Source organism: Pinus tabuliformis, chromosome 6, assembly GCF_031772625.1.
Source record: "Pinus tabuliformis cultivar Carrire ecotype Pingquan chromosome 6, CPIR1, whole genome shotgun sequence".
NCBI lineage: Eukaryota > Viridiplantae > Streptophyta > Pinopsida > Pinales > Pinaceae > Pinus > Pinus tabuliformis.
The window spans coordinates 647,946,210-647,966,038 of NC_142292.1; the positions used below are offsets into that span (position 1 = coordinate 647,946,210).

At 39.0% G+C, this 19,829-nt stretch overlaps 1 protein-coding gene across 4 annotated transcripts in view; it reads left to right on the top strand.

The window, feature by feature from the left end:
- Positions 1-19,829, top strand: part of LOC149260285 (FAD-binding protein) — a 375,148-nt gene that overhangs the window by 165,808 nt on the left and 189,511 nt on the right. For all 4 annotated transcript variants that reach the window (XM_089420053.1, XM_089420065.1, XM_089420059.1 and 1 more), the window contains exon 4: positions 2,106-2,246. In XM_089420053.1, the coding sequence (XP_089276179.1) occupies positions 2,106-2,246 (141 nt within the window). The remainder of the gene's footprint in view (positions 1-2,105; positions 2,247-19,829) is intronic.

The following is a 19,829-nucleotide window of genomic DNA, read 5'->3' on the forward strand; positions in this document are numbered from 1 at the left end:
ACAGGTATACTAGACTTGATTCATACTGATGTTAGTGGCCGTATTTCTCATGTGTCTTTGGGTGGTTATGAGTATTATGTTATATTCATTGATGACTACTCTAGGAGGACTTGGATATATTTCTTGAAGACCAAGCGTGAGGTCTTCAGTCTCTTTAAAGATTTCAAAGCTCTTGTGGAAAAGCAGACAGGTAGGAAGATTCCGGTCTTGAGGTCAAAATCCCCAACAGCATTAGAGCCGACATATCCTTTAAATATTAGTTAATGTCCTCTTATAAAATTCTCTTTTGCTACCAAAATTGACCTTGAAAAATTGTTTGGGTAAGTTCAATAAAATTCTTCTTGGCCCTATGAATTAAACAATTATTTAGCCAATTGTTGAGCTGCCACATTATGTAATTTTGGGGACTTTGACCTCAAGAAGGGGGCTCCAACTTTGACAAAGCATATCTCCTCAACTGTGAGGAGTTGAGGCATACCACTTACCGTAGGAATCGGCATGACGAGGACAACATGATGGCGATAGTCTTGAGTCCAATAAATTGACCTTTCCATCCAAAATTCTCCTCAAATGCGGGGCATGATGACCAGACAGCTGGGGCTTGTTTTCTTCTGGGGCTTCTTGTCCATTGGAACTTCCAACTTAATGCAATGCATGATGTATATTAAGAGCGTTCATAGAGTGATGTTGGCATCAATGATAACACCAGTCAACAGTAGTGCTTAATAACATTAGGGGGGTATGCCTCAGAGATCTAAGCAGTCAACTGTAGTCAATGAATGATTAAAAACACCTTAAATTGAAATAAAAGTTTGCTGTTCTATTAGAAATCTGCAATTAAATAGGAAAAGCAGCAAGCTGGAAACTGCCTAGAAAGTGAAAATATGCACATAAAATAATGCAAAATTTTGTACTAGGATTGGGCATGCAACCCAATCCAAAGTTAAACTGAAGAAATCACAAAATAAAGTGCAGAAACCATAAGTGCAGCAGGCTGTTCTAACACTGTAGATCACTATAAAAATATTGTTTTTTTATATTTTTTTTTTCTGTTTTTAATGTATGGAAATCGAGACAATAGCAGGTTAAACTTGCTGTAATCTTGACAGAAAACAAAGTTACCATGAATAAAGCACACCTAATCTATCTGCTCTATATGTCTAAGATGCGTGAAAGTTGAGGAATACAATAGTTTTGTTTTTAGTGAATTAAATAGTGTAAGTCAATTAACTAGTGTCTTATGGTTATGGAATCGAAATATGAATGAAAGAAAAGTGCATAGGGTTAATCAAAGTATTCAAGTCATACTGCTTAATTCTATGAAAAAGCATAATTAAAAGCAAGAGTCTCAGTAAGATATAATTCCTTACATAGCACCAAAAACAAGGGATAATTGCCAAGAAAGTGCTTGGATGTCTTTATTATCAGGGGTTGCAGGATGAACAAAGTTCTTGACAGGTCCAGACAAACTGATAGACTCCCCAAGATGTTGGAAAAGCCAAGATGTACAATTTCTCCTCTACAAAATGGGATATGTACAGTCATGATGCTACAAGGTGGAATCCAACCATCACAAGTACTTGATGCTAGCTGTCATATATATCCCTCAAGAAAAGAATAATGGGAGCAATGGAAGTTAAAAGGCAATAATCAATAAATGTTTCTCTTAACAACTTAATAATAACTGTTGCAGTGACCTGGAAGATGGTTTTATGATGCATCTAAGTGATGCAGTTGTTGGTGACCTGGAAGAGTTCTGCTGACCAACAATTGAATGTTTAGTTCTATTATAGTTCACTTGATCATAAGATTTGGTTCTGACTAAAACTCTATATTTGTGACTCACCTTTCTAAATCAGTATTATTTGTGGTTATCTGTAACTGGATCTTAGTTTCTTGTCCTTTTATCATCTATGAGCATTTTACTAATCAGTAAACCATGTACAAATAAAATAAAAGGTGTTCAATCACTGAACTATAAACAAGTGCACCATTTATATTAAACAATTGCCAGAAATGTATGAAAATCAGTTTTTCATGTGTGAATGGTGTTGATCATTGCAATGACATATTAGCAACTTTACGGTTCTCTTTACTTTACGCAGAGCTATTCAGAAGGCCCCCATTAAGTGAATCGTCACAAGTGCTGGCTAATATCATTGAACAAAATCAGAGTGAAAGGTTGAGAACTTACAGTGAAGCTGGGTGTCGACATTTTCATGTTGATCAAGAAGTTACAGTAAAGTGTAAGTGTCATGGTTCTGTTCTACAAGCACTTGATTATGTTTAAACTTTATGTTCTCCTGCATGTCTTCTTCCTGAAGCAAAATTTTGGTATGCTGGTATTATGATTCCAAGTTATCCATATGGATAGGAGTGTGTTTTGTGTGATTTTTTGTTGAGCTGTGGTCAGTTAGAGAGAATCAGATTGATCTGTTTATGCAGCTTACATGGGAACTATTTGGTAGTTAGATTCAATTTGCAGATGACGTGGTCCTTTTGTCTTCCTCTCCTGAGGTCCTTCAGGGGTAGGTGGACTCTCATACACAATTATTGTTATCTTAAGCAGACAGTCGCCATCCTTGCAAAAACCCCATAAAACCTTTAAGTAACTTTTCAGGTCTGCTAAAGACAAATTGGACTCTATGCTTGGCTCAGGAGTTTACCAAATCCCATGTTCTTGTAGCAAATCTTACATGTAAGATATGCCAAACTGGTAGACCCTTTCAAGCCCATATTAAAGAGAATGTTGGCGACAATGCTCATAATTGAATATCCAAATCTGCTATTGCTGAGCACTCCTTCTATACCTCCTGTATCAATGGAGAAGCACTTGAAATTGAAAATCATTCCAATAATTTTAATCATGAGGATGGCTAAAAACTTAGTCAATCTTGGAAGCCTACTATTCAACTCCTTTCTAGCAACCACACCCGTAACCATAGTCCTATCTCCTCTTCAGAGCTTGCTCTCTCATGCTTGAGTTGAATCTTAGCCTTTCTGAGTTTTAGCTTTATCAACCTCTTAGTTCTAGGCTTTTGTTTTCCCCCCTTTACCTTTTGATCTTCTTCGTCTAATCTTCTATTTTTTGTCCTCCTTTATTCTTTACTTTTTGATCCTCTCTTTAACACCCTTTCATTCCTTTTTTTACTGTCTTATTGTCATCCCCCTTTTTCTCATTGTATTATTCCCCTTTTTCTTTTTGTTCGACCCCCTTTTTGGTTACTTTTGTATACCGTCATGATGTTTACTTTTAGTTATTCCCCTAACCTTTCAATTTGAAGTAATTAATTTTAATTTAAACACCCTCCTCTTTTTTGTTTGTCTGGTGTCCCTTCTTTTTAAACCCCACCCCCACTTTTTCATTTTAACTATTTTTTTTTATTCTCTTAATTTTTGGAATTTTAATTTTTAATTAGTTAGCCTTTTAACTATCCATTTTTTTTGTTGATCTTTTACCCTAATCGTCCTCTTTGTATTTATATTTTTAATATATCTTTTGAATTAAATTTTCTGCCCCCCTTTCTCCTCTAACAGTCATTTCTCTCTCACGTCTTAATGGATTAGTCCTTCCTCTCCTTTATAATCTTGGTCCTGAACACATTTTACTTTCACTGAAGCTTTGTGTCCCTGATGCTGGGTTGAAGTGATCACCCAAAATGTGTTACGTTTCATAAATTTTTACACTGTTATCTCCTGAAATGTTCTCCAAACATCATCATTGTTAACACTTGAAATTGGAAGCTTTGTGACATAATGTAGAGGTACTCCATTTTTAATTTCAACAGAATTCTTGAGGGATATCAATGTCTCAGGCGCTAGTGTGTGCTCGTTATCAAATAATCATATGAGAAAGAGGCACACCTTTATTCATAGCAGGAATCTTATCAACAAATTAAACCTTATTAACTTTAATCATTTCTTTTTTAATGCTGGTGAAAAAACTGGTTCTAGAAACAACTTCACGATCATAATTCCCTGATGAATAATAAACTGAAGCATCATCATCCTCAGAGACACCATCATCTTCATTAGGGTCCCTGAACTTGTGTATGAATTCTAATTGTAGCTTTAACAAAGATGTAATGGAACCTGAAAGCAACACATGATTGAACCACCACTAGCCATCTTAAGCCAAGGGCATTATGGACAATTTCATCCACACATCTTCATGCCTCACATCAAAGCAATGAATAAATTCAATGCTATTAGAATTTATGAGTCATCACACTTGGGGGAAGAGTTATAGTTGCTCAATCTGCAATATGCTATTCCAGAAATCTGGTACCAGCTCTTAGAGATTATGCTATTTGATATTTGAACAAGAGCCAAATGAAGGAAGAAGACAACACGTTGTATTGGTTCAAAAGGGACTCTATCACATGATGTTAAACATATTTTCTGCCTAACATTTGAAAAACAATTTTGTTATCCTTTGCCAGAAGTTGGGGACAATTTCCTCCTAAGCAAGGAGGGAATGATGAAGACATTGTTCCTAAGTACTCCTAAGTAAATTATTAGTGTGTTTTGTCTGTAAGATGTGCAAACATGCATACACTTACACGCCCACCCTATAATTAGGGGAGATTAGAGTTAGCTAGAACATTCAAAAGATGTAACTGATTATATGTACACTAGGAGAGGATGCATGACACTCTCATGCAAATATCCCATTTTTATGTATGTGCCATCAATTAGATTTTATTACATTCCACATTTCTCGACGGCAAGACTTTTGTCTTCTTTAGCTCATGGAAAAGATTTGTTCAGCTCTTCTCATCTTGTTTCACCACTTGTCATATTGAGAGGACTGATTCATGATCCATGAAGATTAGTAGAATCCTTGGAGCATGACTAGTTCTCATAACAAAACCATGGCCAACAAGTAGTCATATTGCATAAGATGCTTATGTAAAAACATTTTTCCTTTTATTTGGTTGTTGGGGGGTGGGGGCGTTGTGTAGGTTTTGCAAAAACTATACATCTAGGAATGATGGTCACATAGTGGGTTCAATAATGTTATATCTGTTGGAATGATAAAGAGATAATGGATCTTCAGTGAATACTTTAACAAACCCTAATCTATCATAGAATTTGAACACAAATATCACATAAAGAGAAGTGAACCCATGATAAAAGAACAAAAGATGTGGTGCCCTTAGGTAAAAGAATCAATCACTAATAAATCCAAGATGATAGTATACAAACTCATAAAGTGTATTTATACGTACTTAAGACTTTGGGGTGCCTTTCGCCATAAGGGGATTATGGAACTAGGTGAACCTTAGCCACCAAGAATAATATAAAATAATGTTGACTAGGTTGTATTTGAACCAATGTTTTAAAAAACAGAACCGGTGATCGGACTAGTCCACCTAATGAACCGGGTTTCGAACAGGAACTGGTCGAACCGGGATTGGTCAGGTCTAAACGAACTGGTTTTTAAAAAATACATTAAAAATTAATTTTAAATGAAAAAAACTATTTTTAAGATTTAAAACCATGATTCCAAGCCAATAGAAACAAAATATGCAAGGTTTGCTCATCTATATACCACGTAAAGGTGAATATATCAAAATGGTATCGAGTGCAATACATATCCGCAACAAAATACGTAATCAATGAGGCTCTAAATGGCCTCTAGAGTCCGAAAACAATGCTCTAAGCTATGGGGTCACTGACCTACTACAAGTCTACATATCAATGATCAACAACATGATCACTCCTCATCATGATCAAACTCATCACTACTACTAGACTAAAACTCCTCTACAACTTTAGTAGTAGCAACAAAAATAGACATCAAAACTACAAATCACTGATCAACATGGTCACTCATGAAACTCATCATTGATTCAACGCTACTTGAAATACATAAACATCATCAACAAGAGATACATAAACATCATCTAGCTCAAAGTCTTCAGACTTGGATTTCTCAACCTTATAAGATGATAGAAATTGAAAAGGTTTAACATGCCTAACCAATGATTTTGGTTTGAGTGAAGGGTTAATCTCCTCAACCTTATAATGTGGTAGAAAAATATTTGCATGCCTAACCAGTTGTTTTCCTTTGAGTGAAGAGTGCATTCTTGTTAAGGACATGGTAGAGGAGTTCAACAATCAATGCCACCAACATCAACAAAGCTCAACAATCAATGCCACCAACGTCAAGGTTCTTAAAGGGCTTCATTCTCTTGATCAAATGCCAATATCATACTCTCACACATGATAGAATCAAATGGAAACATTGCAAACCCCCAAACTATGAAATCCTGAAAACCATTAAGTCTGCTGAATTTTGAGTAAAATTTTAGTTTCTCCATATGAAATCCAATGAGGTCGAAACCACTCTCAAACATCTTGAGTCATTTCATGGTAATGTTAAAAATTTAAGTAAAAGGATGAAAGGAAATGTCACTTTTACTTTAAGAATTTAACATTACCATTAAATGCCAACATTGCTAGGGTTGAGATGTGTCAGGAAAATGAGAGGGTAGGCATTTTTTTCTTGGAGGGACTAGGAGGAAAACAACCCCAAATTTCCCTCAAAACAACGTCAAAACTCAAAAAATGCATTATGTGGGGTTTATGGTTGCCCTGGCAATAAACTGGCTGGTTTGACCATAAACTGGTCGGTTCCATCCTAAACCGGCCGGTTAGGACCGCTTTTTCTAATTTTTTTGGCGAAGGGAGGGGTCAAACTGGGTTTTTTTGCCGGTTTGACCTGGTGGGCTAGTGAACCGGTCGGTTTGACCAGTTACCTGTTCGAACCGGTCGGTTTGACCAGTTACCTGTTCAAACCGGCCAGTTTTTCAAACACTGATTTGAACATAACCTATCAATACAATAATAAGGACACTTAGCCACAATGTCAAGTAACTATAAGTGAATATTACAATAATTTCAAAACACCCCCTTAATTTGAGCAAGGGGTAATGGAGAAAGATGATAAATAACAAAAGGTGTGGTCATACCCAACTTGATAGAGAGTTTTAGAACTCAATTTGGATTTCTTGAAAAATCCAATTTGAGTGCCTATTTTTTTCATGGTTTTATTATAGGATGGATTGGTTGGTTGGTCCATTGACCCATATCAACAGTTTGTGTAGTGCCTTGCAGACTGGGTAGATGGTCGCATGTTTTTGTTACTTAGGGATATATGGTTGGATATGTTTTTGAACAAATTAGTCATATAGGTATTATTATCCACCCATTTGGGTAACTCCTAGGAGAATTTTTTTCTACTATTGTTTCAATTTGCCAGTAGCTGTTGGAAAATCAGGAGGCTTATGAATTATAGATAATTTTGAAAATTTCCTTAACTTGATAATTACTTGTGATATATGTTGGCCTTTTATTACTTTTATTAGTTCTTGTTCATCAAGCAATTACCAAAACAGTGAAGATCACAACAAGGCAAAGTACACAAGATATAGTCTCTGAGCTAGGGAAAAACCCCTCCAAGGGGAAAACCCAGAAATAGTGCTTCTCTTCTTCTTATAGAATCTTCTTACAATGAGATTTCCAAGACCCAAAGACCAAAGCCCAATATCCTCCCAAGCACCAAGTCGCCTCCCTTGCAAAGTCTTCTTCAAGGCAGCTTCCAAACTTTGACCTACTGCAACTTTGTCCCAAATTTCCGGCCCTGCAACTGCGCCTCAAAATTTCAACGCTGCAATTTTGGCCTCCTGCAACTGACAACAACAAAACCCTAGCTAAAGACCAAAGCCCAATATCCTCCCAAGCACCAAGTCGCCCCCCCTGCAAAGTCTTCTTCAAGGCAGCTTCCAAACTTTGACCTACTGCAACTTCGTCCCAAATTTTCGGCCCTGCAACTGTGCCTCAAAATTTCAACGCTGCAATTTTGGCCTCCTACAACTGACAACAACAAAACCCTAGCTTCACATGTGTGAAGAGGGAGATGATCCAAGAAACTTTGACTTCTTTTCTTCCTTTCTTTGTCCTTCTAGCTCTTCTTCTCCTTCGCTATTATAGATCGAACTTGATGATAAGTGAGTGTGCCAAATGAGGTCCAACTCCTTGTATTTATAGCCTTCTTGAGGGGTCGAATAGCCCTCCCTTAGGCCAACATGTCCTTAACTGGGGCCGACTTGGTCTTAGAGGAATAAATGGCTCTTTCTTGACAAAATAAATATTTTCCTTTATTACAATGAGTCCAATTGTGACTATAATATATGACATCAAATCATATTTGTCTTAGGAATACCTAGAAAGACCTAGAAGCACGAAGAACATGCTTTTGACCTAGACTTGAGCATGAAACCCATGCTTTACATAAAATAAAAAATTTCTTTTCTTTCTTTATACAAAGTATACAATGTCATGATTACAAATAGGTCATTATGAAGACCAAGCCTAGTTACAATTTCCAACACTTCCTCTTAACTAGGGAGGTATTCATAATCCCATCTCATGGTACAAGGAATCTCATCCTTGAAGCATTCTCATAAGAAGATTCAGATTGATGAGCCATCTTTGTGAAACATCTATACCCTTACTGACATTGTCCTTGAAGGCCTTAACTAGACAAACTCATCTTCATTTGAGAGCATTATGTTGGGAGGCTTTACGTGAGCTGCCACACTACCTCTAAGGCACATACACCATCTGGATGTTCACCAGGTATGTCCTTTTAGGGCTATTCTTATCTTGGATTTCCAACCTGAATCCTCAGAATAGTGGTCCTCTTCGACGACTATTATCTTGGATTCCCTATCTCATCCTCAAAGAGTATCGGTTAATAACTTCTTTTCCTAGATTCTACAATCCATAAGCAGTTCCAATCTTAGATGTTTATTCGATCCTTCGAACTCCATTCTTTCTATATGGCCTTCACTAAGAGTTATGACTGTTAGTCCTGGTCTAGTGCATGGCCCATAAAGACAAGAACTATCCAACATCACTCCCTCTCAATTAGGGAGGAGATGTCCACCAAACCAAGCTTACCTCTCAGGTACTCAAGCTTCTTGTTTGGTAACGCTTTAGTCAGAATATCAACTACCTGTTCATCTGTAGGTAGATAGTGCAACTCTACGACCCCATCTCGTACCAAGCTTCTGACATAGTGGTACTTATTATTTATATGCTTCATCCTAGCATGAAACACCGGGTCTTCCGTTAATCTTATCCAACTTTCATTATCACAATATATTCATGCATGGCTAAGCGGTCCTTCAAACAAATCTGGCAGTAACTTCCTGAGCCAAACTGCTTCTCGACAGATTTCACTTGCAGCAACATATTCAACTTCAACACTACTCGAAGCAATTGTATCCTTCTTTCTGCTCATCCATGAGACCATGGAAGATACTAGGTTGAAGCATCCACCTATTGTGCTTCTTCCATCTGTCTCACTGCCACCCCAATCTGAATCTGTGTATCCCATGAGTTGGATTTCATTATCAGTATACCAGAGGCAATGATGCATGGTTCCACGCAAATACCTTAGGATATGCTTAGTTGCAATCTAATGATCATGGTTTGGCTCCATCTAAAACTGACTGAGGACATTCACTGCAAAACAAATGTCAGGTCTTGTATTTAACAGATACATCAAGGACCCAATCAACTGTCTGTAGCAAGTAGGATCCACCGGACTAGAATTTGAACTTCTCAACTTCTTTAGATTGGTAATCATAGGAGTCATCATAGGCTTGCTGTCCATCATGCCAAATTTCTGAAGAATCTTGATCACATATTTACCTTGACCAAGATATATTTCACTTGGCTTTTGCCAAACTTCTAGTCCCAAGTAGTAATGCATAATCCCAAGATCCTTCATATCAAACTCGGCTGCTAACTGCTTCTTGCATTCCTGAATTCGATGCTCTACACTTGTAGCAAGTAGGTCATCAACATACAAGAGTATGATGACTGGTTCACCCTGATGTATAGGTTAGGATCTATAGAACTCTTGGTAAAACCAAGCCTTGTTGAAAAGTGTAACTAGGTTTGGTCTTCATAATGACATGTGTAATTGTGATTTTATGTAATTGGTGAAAAGAAGAAAATAAAATTATTTTTGTAGTACTTGAATCATGGGTTTCATGATCAAGGAATTTTATTTTAGTTAAGGTCCCATTGTGAACCTTTAGGTTTTGTCATCTAGTCATAAAAGTCAATTTGAGTCAATGTCATGTATGAATGACCCTTCTTGGGCATGTTACATTTTTGTATGTCATTAAATGTATAAGAAGGCCCTCCAAGACCAAGCAAAGACACCTCCTACAAGTCAGCTACACCAAATGACACGTTGGCTCACCTTTCTACAAGTCAGCGTAATTGATGGGGAAACAACTATAAATAGGGCAGTTCATATTTCATTTGGAGCAGAGAAATTCGGTCAAGCAGGTCTAAAATTAAGAAGTGCGAAGATCACTTGGGAAGAAGCCTAATCATCAACGAAGAGAAGAGGAAGAAGAGCAAAGTCCTTAGCATCATTTTCAGATTTGTTTTGAGTCTATTTTTAGGGTTGTTCTTCTGTCACATGTGTAAAGAAGAAGGGGATCATCTACTGTAGGAAGGCCGAGAAGGTTACAGTCATCCAAGGTAACCGAATTGGGAGAAGGACACGTCAAAGGGTCGCTGTGTTATCAAGAAGAAGTCTCCTTCTAAAGTAAGGATAGTTAAGGGTCAAAGTTGGTCAACTATATGAGCTAGGGTTTCTGATTTAGAACTGAAAGTTGTAGACCTAAATCAAGGGGCCGAAATTCTGAAGGATAGCCGAGAAAGAAGAAGAAGTAAAGGGTTTGACTATCATTGACTCAAGGAAGAAGAGGAAGCTTTGTGTCTTGGTCTTGGAGTGGCAAATAGGTCAAGGGTCTTGGTCTTGGTATTCGTCAATTGAAGTCTCTATAAGAAGAAGAATTTGTTCGGGTTTTCCTCTCAAGTGGGAGAAGGTTTGCCGTTGGTTGATAGCCTATATTTTGTGTCTTTTGTCTCCTTATGGCTTATGCATTGGTATCTGTTTGATGAAGAATATCACTATAATAATATAAGTAAAAGAAGATCCTAAACTAATAAGTAAAAAACATTCACAAGCAATTATTAATAGAAGAGAAATCACTTAACCTTGATGCCCTAGATTTCTCAACATGGTTTTAGAGCTAAGGTAACTAAATCAAGGAAGGGCATCTTATCAAGGGACCCTCAAGGATCAAATCTCGAGGAAGGCATCAAAGCGAAGATCATCTTGATGTCAAGATCTACAAAGGAAGCATCATAACCCTAGATTGAAGAAGAAATCTACAAAGAAGTTTTGGAACCCTCAAGCCATCTCAAGAGACCTCAAAGACCCTAATCAAGTTAAAGGACTTATACATCAAGCAAGACCAAGAATGTTGTCATCAAGATTCTAAGGTGATCTCTCTCTCGTTGAAGCAAGATCCTTACCATTGAAGACATCATCAAGAAGTCATCATTGATCTTCATCAACAAAAACTCCACCATCAAAGGATCCAAAGGGATCTTCCTCAATGTGGGATCAAGGATCATTATTGAGGAAAACTACCTTTATGAAGGAGAAGTTTTCTATTCTCTATGTCATCATCAACATCAAGGAAGCAACAAGGAGAAGGAGCATCCTATCAAGTAAGTATATTTATGTCCACATCTGAATCTGTCAAAACATCTTTTTGCAAGGAAAGCAACAAATTGGCTGGGGCTTCAAACTATCTTGCATGGAAGAAAAAGACAGATCTGAACCTCATTGAAAATGAGGTTATGGAACATGTCAAAAGATCAATCACCAAACCAGCAAAGGAAGATGCTCAAGAACTTACAAAGTATATGAAAGGGGAAGTTAGGGCTCAAAGGATTCTCATAGAATCCATCAAGGATCCCTTCATCCAATATGTATCAAAACTCGAAACTTCAAAAGAAATCTATGAGAAATTGGTAGAGTTGTATTTCGTAAGCACTGCTGTAGAAGTCATCTCATTAAGGCAAGAACTCTACAAGCTAAAGATGTCAAAGGATGATGGAATAACCTCATACTTCATGAGGATATCCGAACTCAGGGATCAACTTCAAGATCTGGGAGAAGTCATATCTGATAGAGAAATGACTACAATTGTACTAAATGCACTACCGAAGGTGTGGGGTAACTATACTTCAAGTATTTATGGGAAGAAATAAGCTACTTTATTCCAGGATCTATGGTCACTGTGCAAAATTGAAGAATCTAGACTAAAGGCCAAATCTGATGTGGGCGCAGGTGAGCAAAATCAAGCTTATGCTACAATGACAAGAAGAAAGGGAAAATTTGGAAAGTCTGGTTCTCGAAAAAAGAAAAGGGACATGGCTAAGATTCATTGCTATGGGTGTCGAGAATATGGGCACTACAAAAGAGATTCTCCTAAGATCAAGAAGGACAATAAAAAAAGAGGAAGAGAAGAAGCCCATATCACTAAAGAAGTGGAGGAAGCTAAAAAGAAGAAGTCCAAGAAAGAGGAAGTAAGAGATCTCTACTATGATTGAGATAGTCTTCCTCACCTAAGTTCTTTTCATAATTCCTGAGTCTTCTGTTGTAAGATATGGCTATCATGATTCACTAGGAAAAATGTTGGGATGTATCATGGCATCATAGAAGCATTAAAAGCAAGAGCTCGTGACATCATCATAGAAAAGTATGAAAGATGGTTGAAATTGGAATCTATGGCAATCAACTATGGAAAGATATGGCTCTTGGAAACCTCATTTGTAACATAGGTGGCACTTATGGAAAAGAAAGAAAAAGGTCATCTAGTACAAGGCTCATCATACACCTATCAAAAGGAAACATTTGCTGAATGGGGATACTCCAGATCCTCAAGGTTCTCTGATGGAATCTTCATCCAAAAGGTTCACCGATCAAGAGGGGAAGCAAGTGTTTCATTAAGAATTCCAAACTTGTGGAATTCATGGGATGATGGTATGATGACATAAGAGGTCAAGCAGATCAAGGAATTGAAGTTCTTTCAACCAAGGAAGCTGTTGAAGAAAGTTTGGATGACATAAAGGAAAACGAGGTATGTATGCTTACATTTGATATTGTAGAGTCATGTCATATGGTTGCGGGTAACATGGATCAGTGCTCTATCTTGAGAGCATAATTAAGAGGAAGGATCTCCTCCATTCAAGGGATGCAAGAATGCATGGGTCACACATTCACTAGGTGAAATCAACATAATATGTCCTCATATGTAATATGAGGTGGTTGACAATAATTGGAGGAACTCTGATTGGAAGATTCTGGGAATGAAGCATGTAAAAGAAAGGAAGGAAGAGATTGTGGAATATGCAACCATGGAAAAATCAATCAACATCAGAAAACCAAAAGATCTGACTAGGATATCTCCAAGAAAGATATGTAAACTCTGGTGAAGTCTGAAAAAGAGAGAGACCCTTGATAGTATATATCTTTGGGAGATGTGTCGACATGTATGCAGGATGCTGATGAAAACTAGAAGATGTCATGATGAAAGATCATCACAAAGGTAATTTTGATTAAAGTGTTCATTTCTTATTTTTGAACAAATATTTGATGGGCTTATGCAGGGTTGCCGAGGAAAGATCTATGGTTATCTTCCACCACCAATGCCTATGTAGTAGGATTAAAGATCCTTAAGGAAACATGGTATGAAGAAGGCAACATGGCATGAAGGAAGGTCAGATATGAATTGATAGATCACTTATCAATGAAAGGAACAATGACATGACTGACTCATGGATGAAATTGATGGATGGCCTATGCCCTACGAAGAAGTCCCAAAACATGAAGACTCTTGAATAAAGAAGAAGAGTTCATGACATCATGAGGAGTTTTTCAAGCAGTTGGTTGTCCCATCATCTCCACCTGAGGAGATGCTGCAGGTCCCTAATTAAGAGGGAGCCTGGAAACAAGTTTCTTACTTGGTAGAAACTTGGAAGCAAAATTCCTAAGCCAAGAGGGAGCTTAGGTACATTCCTTTATTGAAATATATATGCCCTCCCTAATTAAGAGGGAGAGATAGACACATCATTCTTGTCTTCACTTGGGAGGACAAAATGGAGGATTGGGTAAACATCTAGCATCCAATGCTCTTTGAGGATGAGTTAGGGCATCCAAGATAAGAGTAGTCGTAGAGGACCGTTATTCTTTGAGGATTGGAAATCCAAGATAATAATATTCTTGGTGGAACACATCTTGAGAACCCGGGTGGGGTATGTTCCGAGAGAGACAATGATGAGGGTGTCTATACATCATTGGTGTCGACAACATTGAGCTTAGATCTTGGGGAGAGATAGAGCTATTAGTCAAGGCCTTGCTATGTAACAATGATGGTTGATATGATGCTAAACAAATGGTTTACCAATCCGACTCTTCTTATGATAATTCTTCATATTGAGAATTACCAAGTACCATTATGAATACCTCCCTAGTTAAGTGGGAGTGTTGAAAAGTGTAACTTTAGACTTCATAATGACATGTGTAATTGTGATTTTATGTAATTGATAAAAAGAAGAAAATAAAATTATTTTTGAAGTACTTGAATCATGGTTTTCATGATCAAGGAGTTTTATTTTAGTTAAGGTTCCCGTTGTGAACCTTTAGGTTTTATAATCTAGTCATAAAATTCAATTTGAGTCAATGTCATGTATGAAGGACCCTTCTTGGGCATGTTACATTTTTGTACAAGTCATTAAATGTATAAGAAGGCCCTCTAAGACCAAGCAAAGACACCTCCTACAAGTCTACTACAAGATGGAATAAAAGGTCTTCACCAAATGATACGTTGGTTCACCCTCCAACAAGTCAGCGTAATTGATTTGGAAACAACTATAAATATTGCAGTTCATATTTCATTTGGAGCAGAGAAATTCGGTCAAGCAGGTCTAAAATTAAGAAATGCGAAGATCACTTGGGAAGAAGCCTAATCATCAACGAAGAGAAGAGGAAGAAGAGCGAAGTCCTTAGCATCATTTTCAGATTTGTTTTGAGTCTATTTTTAGGGTTGTTCTTCTGTCACACGTGTAAAGAAGAAGGGGATGATCTATTGCAGGAAGGCCGAGAAGGTTATAGTCATCCAAGGTAACCGAATTGGGAGAAGGACAAGTCAAAGGGAAGTCGTGTTATCAAGAAGAAGTCTCCTTCTAAAGTAAGGATAGTTAAGGGTCAAAGTTGATCAACTATATGAGCTAGGGTTTTTGATTTAGAACCGAAAGTTGTAGACCTAAATCAAGGGGCTGAAATTCTGAAGGATAGCTGAGAAAGAAGAAGAAGCAAAGGGTTTGACTATTGTTGACTCAAGGAAGAAGAGGAAGCTTTCTGTCTTGGTCTTGGAGTGACAACTAGGTCAAGGGTCTTGGTCTAGGTATTCGTCAATTGAAGTCTCTATAAGAAGAAGAATTTGTTCGGGTTCTCCTCTCAAGTGGGAGAGGTTTTGGCCCTGGCTGATAGGGTATATTCTGTGTCTCTTGTCTCTTTATGGTTTATGCATTTGTAGCTGTTTGATGAAGAGTAACACTATAATAATATAAGTAAAAGAAGATCCTAATCTAAGAAGTAGAAAGCATTCACAGGCAATTATTAATAGAAGAGAAATCACTTAACCTTGACGCCCTAGATTTCTCAACAAGCCTCAATAGGTATGCATCCATTCTTGCATACCAAGCTCTAGGTACTTGCTTTAAGCCATATAGAGCCTTCTTTGGCCCGCAAACATGAGTCTCCCTCTGATTCATTTCAAATCCTAGAGGTTGCTCAACGTAAACCTCTTCATCAATAGTCCCATTTAGAAATCCTGCCTTAACATCCATTTGATGAATGTTCCATCCCATAGTAGCAACCAAAGAAACAAGCGATCTTATTGTTGTATATCTAGCTGTAGGAGAAAAGGTTTCTTCGTAATCAATACCTTCTTTTTGTGAGAACCCTTTTGCTACAAACCTTGCTTTGTATTTATCAATGCGCCCATCTGCAACATGCTTTATTTTGTAAATCCATTTTGAAGTGACTATAGATTTGTCGCTTGGCCTAGGGACAATTTCCCATACATCATTCTTCAAGATTGACTGGTATTCCTTCTGCATTGCATTCCTCCAGTCTTGATGTTTAGTCGCATCTTCATAGGAGGAATGTTCTGCTTCAATCAACTTTGTCATATATGCAACATATCCAGAATACCTTTTCGGTCTTTTGCTTTCTTTGAAGGTCCCCTTAGCTGTGTGTCCTTCTGCTTCTTGTAGAGTAGCTCTCAACCAAGCAGGCCTCTTTCGATTTTCTGGAACGATTACTAGTTGCATAGGCTCACTTGGACCTTCAACATCTTCTTGCGTAGATGTCTAATATTGACTGTGAAAATTTCTAACACGAAATTCTACTGCAGTAACTGATTTATTTCTCCTACTTATTTTTCATAATAAGTTATTTACAAAACCCTTCAGTAAACATTAAAATAAATTCTACTGCAGTTATCACATAATAGCATAGAGAAAATTAATAGTGATATACAAGCACAAGAATCAATCACATCAACACAGTTATTTTTGGACAATTGTCCCTGGAAAATTGGTGCAGCAGATGAGGGTTTATTTATTAATCTTCAACAACAATCTCTTTACAAAGAAAAATTCTGCAAAATACTGAGACACTTCTGAGAGAAACACTTGAGACAATTTTTATCCTCCTCCTAGAGAAGTTCTGACACCTTGGAGACCCTCTACCCTCCTCTGTGTCACTTCTGCGTCAGTCTGCGTGAGGACTGCGTCTCCATCTACGCTGTCTCACTAATATTCCCTCTGCGCTGTCTCTCAGATGCTCTGTGTCACCTCTTCCTCAATCTCTAATTGACGTTGATACCCTCCTCTTCCTTCACCATGCTACTCTCCCTTTGAAATCAAACTTCTTCTCCTTGAGAGTCGATTTCCCTCGGGTTACTGAGTATATGCCCGACGTGTCTCCAAATGTCTCCAAGTGATTCTTGAATCAGTGGTATTAGAGCGGTCTACTTTTTCTCTGTTTTTCTTTGCATGTCCCCAAAGAGGTTGGGATATAAGGAGTTAGGGCTTGAACTGGTCGAACCTTTGCAAGACCATCCTCGCAAATCCCGACGACCTCCCATGGCGGATGAAAAGAAAGACGAGGGGGCAGGAGATCCTATCAAAATCTTGCTCGAAGAAGCCCTCGAGCGACAAAGGAACGCGATGATGGACAACTTTGCCCAGATCCTTTAGCGGCTATCTAGGGGCGACACATCGACTTCCAACAACTACTTTGGAAACGCCACATCGTTTAAGGTACAAGTTAATTTTGAAATCCCCATATTCGAGGGTCAGATAGACGTAGATGCCGTCGATAAATGGTTAAATCTGCTAGAGGGTTATTTTTCTATTCATGATTTTTCCAGTTGGGAAAAAATTATTTTCGCTCTTCTCAAAGTAGCCCCCCATGTCAAGGACTGGTGGGAAATCTACTGCGAGCAGAAGTATGAAAGTATAGGCTCACTATTTTCAGCCGCACCCACTTGGAATTCATTTCGGGATGCCATCAAGGAGCAGTTCTACTCTATCGGAAGCTATGAGGATTAATACATAAAGTGGACCACGTTGCGGCAGGGAAGGGACCAAGACGTGCCAGAGTTTACCAATATTTTCCATACCCTTCGCACAAAATTGGGGATCAAGGATTTAGAGCAACATTTGGTACTCAAATACTGCGGCTACCTGCACAAGTACATCCAAGAAGAAATAGAATTCTTGAACATCTCCTCGCTCGGCACAGCATACCGATATGCCATCAAGGTCGAGCAAAAGTTTAAACAGAAGAAGCGAGACTTTGGAACTGCAAATCTGAAGCAAGGGAAAGGTGGCCCCAAACCGCAGAACAAAGGACAAAGCCAAGGCGGGGTGGCCCAAGACAACCCGCCAAAGATGCAAACAAAGAACATCTCCGCGAAGCCGAAAAAGGACACAAGAAAGTGGTGTGAGTTCCATAAGAGCTCCACTCAGAACACAAGTGAGTGTCGGGTCAAGCAGTCACTGGTGGCCGAGCTAAAGGTTTTAGAATCAGATGCATGTTCCGACTCTGAGTCAACACTCAACGAAGGGAATGACAAAGGGATGCAGATTATCGATGCGGAGCCCAACGCCACCGTTGCCACCACGAAGATCCAGAAGGAGGATCCCGAAGATATAGAGGAGGAGGAGCGTCTCTTCCACTCCCAGATGTGGGTAAAGGGCTCCCCGCTACAGTTCATTGTCGACAGCGGGAGCCAAAAGAACCTCATTTCGGCAGAGGTCGTGAAGCGGCTGGGCTTACCGACCACAACACATCCACAACTGTACACCATCAGGTGGCTTCACCAAGGACGAGATCTTCGCGTGAGCCAGCAGTGTCGCCTTCCATACAACATCAAGCCCTTCATGGATGAGGTATTGTGTGACATTGCTCCCCTTGAAGTTTGTGATGTATTATTAGGACAACCATACTTGTGGAAGCAACATGCTGTGTATGAATCAAGGTCCCGTGCTGTTATTGTTACTTTGGGAAATAAATTGTACAGGATACTAGAGGTAGCACCGCCTACCGCCATCTCTTTGGTTACTGCAAAACAATGCAGTAAGCTCATTTCCAAAACCGGGAAATTTGTTTTCTTGATGATACGCCTTCAAGGAAAGAAGAAGACGATGGCCACGACCTCCAGACAAGGCCCCTCCGCACGACAACTACAGATGGAGAAGGTCGTGGAGGAGTACGAGGACATCTTCACCTCCCTTGCAGGGGTTGCTCTGCACTGTCAGGTCAAGCACTCCATCAATTTGACCCCAAGTGCGTCGCTGCCTAATGGACCAATCTATCGGTGCTCTGTTCTGGAGAACGATGAAATCAAGAGACAAATTCAGGAGTTGCTGCAGAAAGGTCACATCTGTCCGAGTTCATCGCCCTGTTGGAGCCCGATCGTGTTGGTACAGAAGAAGGATGGGACTTAGAGACTCTGTATTGACTATCGGGCGTTAAACAAGATCACTGTCTACAATAGGTACCCGATCCCATGGATTGATGAACTCTTGGACCAACTGAAGGGGGCAAAATATTTTAGCAAGATCGATTTGAAGTCAGGATATCACCAGGTACCAATCGAACCCTCCGATGTGTGGAAGGCTGCCTTCAAAGCCAAGGAGGGCCTTTTCGAATGGTTGGTTGTGCCTTTCGGATTGACGAATGCTCCTGCAACCTTCATGAGGCTAATGGGTAACATCTTGCGGCCATTCACCAACTCATTTGTAGTGGTATACTTGGATGACATCTTGATCTTCAGCCAGAGTTGGGAAGAGCACCTCCACCACATCTGACAGGTTCTCCAAACACTTGCAACCACCATTTGAGGTCGAGATAGATGCCTCTGACTATTCTATTGGGGCAGTCCTTACTCAACACGGGCATCCAGTGGCATATCATAGTGAGACACTTTCAGACACAGTCCGGAAGTATCCCACTTATGACAAAGAGATGTATTCCATTGTGCAGGCTTGCCGACAATGGAAGCATTACATTTTGGGGAAGGAAACAGTCATCCACATAGACCACCGACCTTTGCAGTTCATATAGACCCAAGGGAAATTGCAGAATGATCACCATCAGAAGTGGTCCACATACCTGCAATAGTTCCATTTGAATATCTATTATCGAGTATAAGAAGGACAACACCAATAATGTTACAGATTGCCTTAGTTGACCACCGATCATGGCGTTAACCACCGTGCTCAACTCTTGTGGGCACGAGACTTCTGATTGGCCACTTCTCTACAAAAGCGACTCAGAATTTGGCCACACATACCAGACACTC